At 30.8% G+C, this 8,284-nt stretch overlaps 1 protein-coding gene across 1 annotated transcript; it reads right to left on the bottom strand.

Moving 5' to 3' along the window:
* Positions 1 to 4,433: 4,433 nt before the first annotated feature.
* Positions 4,434 to 7,600, bottom strand: LOC105788676 (F-box/LRR-repeat protein At5g63520). The gene is made up of 10 exons (XM_012615666.2): positions 7,396 to 7,600; positions 7,203 to 7,310; positions 6,955 to 7,047; positions 6,730 to 6,867; positions 6,430 to 6,531; positions 6,291 to 6,330; positions 6,021 to 6,173; positions 5,356 to 5,534; positions 5,110 to 5,222; positions 4,434 to 5,017 (listed from the first exon to the last, which is right to left on the bottom strand). Exons 1-10 carry the CDS (start codon positions 7,567 to 7,569, stop codon positions 4,573 to 4,575), a joined length of 1,545 nt encoding a protein of 514 aa, XP_012471120.1. The 5' UTR covers positions 7,570 to 7,600; the 3' UTR covers positions 4,434 to 4,572.
* Positions 7,601 to 8,284: the final 684 nt, after the last annotated feature.

The following is an 8,284-nucleotide window of genomic DNA, read 5'->3' as shown; positions in this document are numbered from 1 at the left end:
TTTTTGTTAATAAATGAATATTATGTTTGGATGTGAAATATAATTCTCAAGTTATTTATTACTTCTAGTATTTTGTTTTTGTTGTAGAATAATTAAATTATTTGTTTCACTAATGATATTTTAGCACATTAAATATGTATTGCGTTTAAAAATAATAAAGTAGATTATATATTATTTTATAGTATTATATATTATGATTTTTAATTCATATAATAATAATTATATTAAGAATTTTATTAAATTATTTTTAATAATAATCTTATTAAAATTTAATAACAATAACAATAATCATCTACCTAAAAAAAAATTCTACTAAGGGGATTCTAGTTATTTTAGTTTTTTCCTTATGCTATTACAACATCATTCCATTCAACCAAACAATTGAATTACTGATTACAGCTTTATTCCATTACAGCTTTATTCCATTACAGTGAACTAAACGTACCCTAACATCATGGACACAAACCTTATCCGCGAACTTCAACCACTAGGTTAGAACTCCACCATCTGGTGCATTATATTCTGCAATGATTGTCATATTTTTCCCGGTTATTCTAACTTGCAATGGTAGATGAATAATTCGTTCAATAAACATTTATATTAAGATAAATAGTTGAATTTTTGTTCATTTATATTCATTTATTAAGATAAATATACGAACATAAATAAGATCTTGAGGTTCAGTATATTAAACTAACCAAATACAAACAAAGTTTTTCCAATTCATTTATATTAATGAACAAGCTATTTTATTGTTCTATTAATATATATTAATAAAATTAGAAAAAAATATTTAGTACACTACAATGAAGTTTTATACTCCACAAGCGTGGTTAAAGAGTTGACAAGTATCCTATAGGGATATAGTAAAATATTAAAATAAATAAATATTAGAAAAAGAGACATGATAATTTTTAGGACTACTTGTGGAATAAAATTATATTATTAGTATACTAAATACTATGTTTTCTTATTTATAATATAATTATTAAAATTTTATTTGACTATTTTTATTTACAAAAAATAATATATACATATATTGTTTGTTTGTTTGTTTATTATTCATTAATATGTATGAGAACATATTGTTTAATGTTCATGAACATGTTCGTTTAACTTAAGTGAAGGAATATGAATACAAATAATTTTAAATAAATAAACACGAATAAACTTAAAAACAAATAAACGAACATAAACAAAAGTTTATATGTTCAAATTCGATTCATTTACAACTCTACTCCAACTCAACCTCATATATTTTTGAAAACCATTAGACTAAGCGTAATCACCATAAACTCGAAAAAACGAGTCACCATCGGTTCAAAACAATCAAGTCAAAATTAACTTGAGAAATTTTATTCTTTCAAAAGAGAGAACTTCCTCACCCCAAAAAATGGTGGAAGGCTGACAACGAAAGGAGAAAACCCCCATAAATGGCACAAAAAGAAGATGGTGGATATGGAAGAAATGATAATGAAAAAAAAGATAGCAGAAATGAATAGGTGGAAGTAGAAGTAGAGGTGGTCATGGGTCGGGTTAGATCGGGTTCAAGTCGAGTCTAAGAATGATATTAACATACATTATATTTGTCTAAGCTCGGACAAACCCGAAATATGGGCTTAAAATTTTGCTCAAACCCATCCATATTTACAAAAAAATATCCCAAGCCCATTTTAGGTCCGCCTATATTATTTATTAAATATTTTTAAATATTTTTAAATTATATTATTTTAGTATTTAATAATTTTATAAATTTTTTATTTATTAAAATTTTTTATATAGTCATCTTAACATTATTTTAATGTTTATATTAGAGTAGTATTATGTATTTAGTATAAGTTCATTTTTTTAATGTGTTATAAATTAAATAATATATAAAAATAACATAATATAAAGTATTAAAAATTTAAAATGGGTTGGGATTAGGCATTGAATATTCAAACCCGAGTTTGACCTATATTTTAAACAGTTTTAATTTTTTTTTGTCAATGCTCATTTTTTGGGCTTGATATTTTTATCCAACTCCTTCCAAATTTCGAACAAGTCTTCGGGCCTAAATGAATAACTCAACCCTGAACAGACCTAAGTAAAAAAGAGACGATGAAAAATGAAAGAAAATGAGAAAGGGGAGGGGGTTGTGACTAGATGTGATCATGGGCTGGGCGGCCCGGCCCGGCCCAACGGCCTGTCCGAAATATGGGAGGGTTTTGGTAAAAATATAGGCTCGAAATATGGGTTTGGGCAAAAAACGAGGACCGTTTAGAAAATAGGCCGGGCCTTGGGCAAAATTTTTTTGGCCCGGCCCGAATATAACAAATATATATTGTTTTAAAAATAAATTTCTCATATCCCCTCCCCATTTCCCATTTCCCATTTCCCTAAGCCCGTAAAAATCCCTAAGCCCTTCCCTCCTCCCTTTTTTATTTTAATTTTAAAATTTTTAATTTTTATATTTCAAATTTTAAAATTTAATTTTAATTATTAGTATTGTTAAATTTGTTGATACGATATTTCATGGGCAAGGGTTCTACTCTAAAATAAAAATAAAAATTCTTTTTTTAACTCTTTATAATTTATAAAATTTTAAAATAGTAATGGTAAAATTACACTTTGCCCTCAAATGATAAAAAAAGTTAATTTAATCTTTTAAAAATTATAAAAATATAGGCTATTAAAATAGTAAATTTATTTTTTTCTATCATAAAAAAATGGGTCGGGCCGGGCCGGGCTCAAGCTTAGTATTTTTTTCCCCGAGCCAGGCCTGGACAAAATTTCAGGCCCATGTTTCTGGCCGAGCCAGGCCCGGGCCTAGAAAACGGGCTGAAAATTTTTTTGGGCCCAGCCCGGCCCATGATCACCTCTAGTTGTGACTAGCACTAAGACCAGTGCATAACAACTAAGGGCTTGTTTAGTAGTGCTTAAAGAAGGCATTTTTTGCTTCAAAAGCATTTTTGGAAGAAAAGCTGTGCTAAACAAGTTACTTTTGGTTAAAATTCTTGGCTTTCCAGAAGCACTTCTGAAAAGAAGAAGCTAAAAATTTTAACTCTTCCTCTCCCAAAAACACTTTTGGTGCTTAATTAAAAATAAAAAATATATTTTTTAAAATAATACAAATGTGTTAATATCTAATTACAAATATTTAATGGTTATATTTAAATATTTAAAATATAGATTATTTATTCTAATTAAATTTTATAAATAATTAATATTTATTGCTTAAAATATTTAAAATTTATATTTCATATATTAAAATATTAACAATAAGTTATAATAATTTTATATTCTTACTAAAATATAATAATATTAACTATTTGAACATTATTTAAATGCATATTTGTTACTTGGTAATAATATGTCTAAAATGAACATTTTATTTCTCAAAATACTTTTTGACAGTGATGCTAAACACTCAAATTTTAAACAAATTTTTAAAAATACTTCTAAAATTATTTTCCACGGTACTTTTCAAAAGTATTACCAAATTAACCCTAAAAGGAGAAAAAAGGGTTGAATCAGGGTTTAATAGATAAGCATCTATTGAACGTTTCTATCTATATTTTATTACAACTAGTTTATAATGTTTCGTGCGTAATTTTACATTTTAATAATTTAATTCAATTTTAAAGTAATGTGTTTTAATCATATAAATTAATATTTATTATTCAATTCATTGAACATAATTAAATTATATTAATTTATTTAATAATTCAAATATTACAACCACGTGAGTTAGGTGAGATAATAAGAGTCTTTCCTACCTTAACTAGTGGTCGAGAGTTCGATCATCGCCTTAGGTATGGAACAGTTTTAAAACTCGTGGCTAGCATCTATCCCTTTAATGGACCTACAAAATGCGAAAATTTAGTTACTGGGCTCGCTTCGGTAAATACCTTAAGAACTAAATATATATATATATATATATATATATATTACAATAGTAAACAAATTTGAAATCATAATTAAAAAATTTTCACCGTATATAATTAATACAAAACGAAATTATCCAAGATAATAAATAATAAACATAAATAACATATATTAATTATCTTGATCATTCAAATATATTCCTAATAAAATTTCCTAATAATTATTAAAACGTTTGTACAAACTCTAAAAATTTTACATATATGGTAAATTAAACTCTTTACTATTTAATTTTTATTTTTCTTTTCTTATTAGTGAATAAATTAGTCATAATAGTTTGTAGATGATATACAATTAATGTAATTATAATATATTAGATAAGACTATAAAATTTTATATGAATGAATATAAAAATACTTATTGTATAAATAATTAAATTTTTATTTAAAACTAAAACAATATGATTTTTTAAAATTTTTTCAGATAATAATTTAAAAATATAATAAATTTTTAATAATTTGTAAGAAATGAGTTTTAATATAAGAAGAAGATAGAGACAAGAAAATCAGTTTAGGGTCTAAAACAGCAAGTACTTTCTTTTATTACAAATTAAAGAAACACTCTATTAAAGTCTAAATATTTAGGCAGAAAAAGGGTCGAATAAGTTGCACACAGACATGCAACATGCCATAAAAGCGAGAAACGGTCTTAATTGATATAAAGATTTCGAGCTGGCGGAACATATACGAACACCAAATAGACAGTGGTGCAAACATGGAGGGAACAACGAGCTGGGCTTTCTTCTTTAGCTTCTTGCCACATTGAAGCCGCTGTGGAGTCACGTCCGATCTCTCTATTACAAACAATGCCCGCTAATGGTGTACCAGGGAAATTGCTGTAGATTGGGAAGCTGTCAAAGTATGTTTCTCCACGGTAATGGGATGAAAAAAGCAACCCCCCGAACACTCCGCCATTGCTGTCCATGTTGGAGTAGGGATTTCGGGAACTTGAAGCTGCTGGTTTCAGAACTTTCAGTTTTTCAAAGGCATTAAGGCAAGATGATGATGCAGTGGCCGAGTCCGAATGGTAGAATAAGAATGTGTCTCCAGGTTTTATGCCAACACCATCCACCACTAAATATTCTTCATCCCCTCTGGTGAAAAACAGAAAACCCCAAAGCTTATGGAATGAGTTCTTTGAGTTTTCATCAAAATGTAATGGATAGAACTTAGATACAAATCTTACCCTAAAACTTCATAGAAGGCCAAGTATGTTCGTAGCTTCATTTTCTCGTGCTCAAGGGACGATGGTCTTTTCTGTATGACCCCAATGTATAAATCAGCGGCCTCATCATCCATCTGCATCACAGATAACTGATTCAGCAACCTTTTGACTCCACTGTCAATGAAACTGTCTAATGCTCACGTTCAAAGTAAGCATGGACTCGAAATTCCAATTTCCACATCAAACAATTTTGATTGATATCGTTACCTCTTCACTGATATCATCCAAAAGCCTCTGGCTATCTAATATTTGATGGTACCCATTCATGCTGGCTGTGAGCCATGAACATTCTGTGCCTTTAGCTGTTACAGATATTGCCTTGAGCTCAGGGCCGAAGGGCATTACACCGGTTGACAATGTCGCATGGAATCGAGTCTCTCCAATGCCTGTTTATCAAATAAACCAAGAATCATTGATTTCTCGGAAAATGATAGTGTTTGGCAAGATGAAAGAAAAGAAGAGTGTAAATAATAGGAACCATACCAAAATTCTATATCACTATGGATGAAAAGCACAACCAAATTGAAGCAAGCAAGCACTGGATGCACAAAGGCATCACAGTGATTATAATCTCAGATATATTTTAATTCTTAAAAAATATTGCATATCTTGAACATAGTTGTTTTTAATATATAATTATGAAGAAACCATAAAAATCTGTTGTTTGACATAAATGGTACCGTGAAAGAAGGATTTTATAGCGTTTTAGACTTTCATCCCTAGAATTGATTTCCTCCTTTCTAAAATAGCTTCTAAGCACCATTTAAGTGGCACTTTGGAATTTTGACAATTGAAAGCCACTGCAGAGTCACTCTCCAAGTATTTATCATCATTCATTAGAAAGGATCTAAGGAGGAGGGAAAAAGAAGTACCAGGAGGCTTATTTTTATCCTTTGCAAATACCAAAGCTAGAGCATCAAAAAAGTATAGATCAGGATTGTATTCTTCAGAATTACGAGCAGTTTTGCATACGAAGCGGCTACTTGCTTCCCCTACAATCACTGTTTCTTCAGGCATAACACAGTCTGACCAAAACAAAAACAAGTTTCCCACAGTGTTTAGCCTGTGTGCAATTCATAATCTGTACTAGAAATACAACAAAGGATCTATAGCAGAGTGATGTATATGTTTAAGTAATTTACCAAGCTCTGCAAGAACAGGAGTCAAGTCAATGTGTTGATCCTAAAATTATTTCATGCCGAGTGTTAGTAATGCAAATAGGAGAAGTAACAAGAAAAACAGATTATTTGAATGAAATGATGAAGATGTTAGTTGACTTACTCCAAACATTATCACCCCAGCTGGAATAACACTGCCAGAAACAGAAACTGTGTAATTCCTTATATCCATCATAAATCTATCGACCATGGTAACCCGATGCTCCTGATATCCATACAAATCATGTCAAAATTCCTTGGAGAAAGAAACGAAAGAAAACCAAACTCACAGTCACCGGATCTATAAAGGCTGGTCAGAAAACTTGAAGCTTAGCCAGTCAGTTCATGTGATATCCAGCAGGCTTGGGATTCGAATTCCGAGAACTTCAATTAACAAGAAATTTTACTAAGGTAGGAAGATTACCATCTTTGGTCTTAATAAAGGGATGGCATCAACCTTCAGTCCAGGTAGATATCCAACAATCAAGACAATGCCTCGGTTAAATTCTTCGGATTCTTGAGAAACTGAACCATCCTCTGCAGGTATCATGTGCCATCGAACCTGCAATATAACTTCAGTTAAGGACTCTAATGCAATCTAGCTGTTCAAAGTTTTAATTTTTGGAATAAACCAGCATAAAAACTAAACCTCTCTCATTGTGTTGGTGATAGCATCTCTACCAATGATTCCACATGCAGCATTGGTAACTACTGGTACTTTGGAGCCCAGTCTTTCGGTGATCTGCAACATAGGGAAAAGTAAAACCCAAAAAAAAAAAGACCCTTAACTTTTTGCCCCTGAATTGGTGCGTGGGGGATTTAGAAAAGGCTGCAAGGTCTGTAGATGAGCAAAAGGAAAGCATAAAATAAATAAAGATTGTGGGAAAGAGACAATACAATTTGATGAGCAGCTTCCAAGCTGAACTGTAACCCGATGGAGGCAATGGCAAACTGAGGACGAATTGGCTTGGAGAGAACCTTGTCAAGAGCCTCTTTCACAGCATCCTATTAATTGAAATACGAATAATCCATTTTTCAAGTGTTTTGATGTTGGATAAATCATGAATTACCAGTTAGTCTTTTAACTTACAGGGAGAGAAGGGTTGAGAGACAGTGCAGAGGCAAGCTTGGGACAAGTCAAAACTCTGTCGCAAACTTTGTTCCAGGATTTGCTAACGCAGGCAGCTGAAGCGAACGATGAAGCTGGCAACCTGAAGAGTATATTTTGAAGAATATCATCATTAACAGCAGCAAAACCACCCATTTTTTCTTCTTCAATCTTCAGTGTTTTCAGTGTGAGTGTGTTTCACAGCCATGAACGTACTTATAACGCCAAAGTCTAAGAAGGGTGGGGGAAAAACGACAAAAGCAAGGCGTTTCGAACTACATATGAGAAGGAAATAATTAACAGGATTCTTTGTTTTCCATAATCCTGAAAAGGTCTAAAACCTGGCAATTAAAGCTATTAATTAAGAAATGGATTCATTTCTTTATTTGGATTTGAAGTTTGGATTCTTTGGGATTAATTGGGTCTTGTTTTCTGGCTATTTCTGTCAAATCAGGCGGATCTTCTCCTCTATTGCTTTAATTGAGTTTCATAATCCATACTTATGGCCATTATAGCTCTTCTTGTTTTTTTGTTCCATAGGCTCCTAATCAAACTGCTTTTTCCTTGTATATTTCGCCCACCGTTGCTTCTCCGATTCTCATGACTTCAAAGTCTTGCAAATGATCCAGAACGGGTTCGATTTGGTTTTGAGAAAAAAATAATAATGTGGTTAACATATGATATTTTAAAAATCAAATTAATCTATTTTGTACATAAACTTTGGTCCAATGTGAAATTTGATATGTTGGTTTGTGATTGATTCAAATGTATATATTCAAATAAATGAATACGTACATTTATTTTCATATTCAATTAATGTAAAATTATGCTAATTCGATAATATTACTAGTGGTTTGTGAAAATTTAATCA

This window comes from Gossypium raimondii, chromosome 2 (assembly GCF_025698545.1).
Source record: "Gossypium raimondii isolate GPD5lz chromosome 2, ASM2569854v1, whole genome shotgun sequence".
Taxonomy (NCBI): Eukaryota; Viridiplantae; Streptophyta; class Magnoliopsida; order Malvales; family Malvaceae; genus Gossypium; species Gossypium raimondii.
The sequence above is the reverse complement of the archived record's forward strand: the minus strand, read 5'-3'. Positions and strand labels throughout refer to the sequence as shown.

Coding starts and splice junctions, on each gene's coding strand:
- LOC105788676 (XM_012615666.2), bottom strand. CDS start 7,569: ATGGGTGGTTTTGCTGCTGTTAATGATGATATTCTTCAAAATATACTC. Junction 6,532..6,729: donor CTTTATTAAGACCAAAGATG/GTAATCTTCCTA, acceptor TATGGATATCAG/GAGCATCGGGTTACCATGGT. Junction 5,223..5,355: donor TGGATGATATCAGTGAAGAG/GTAACGATATCA, acceptor TCTGTGATGCAG/ATGGATGATGAGGCCGCTGA.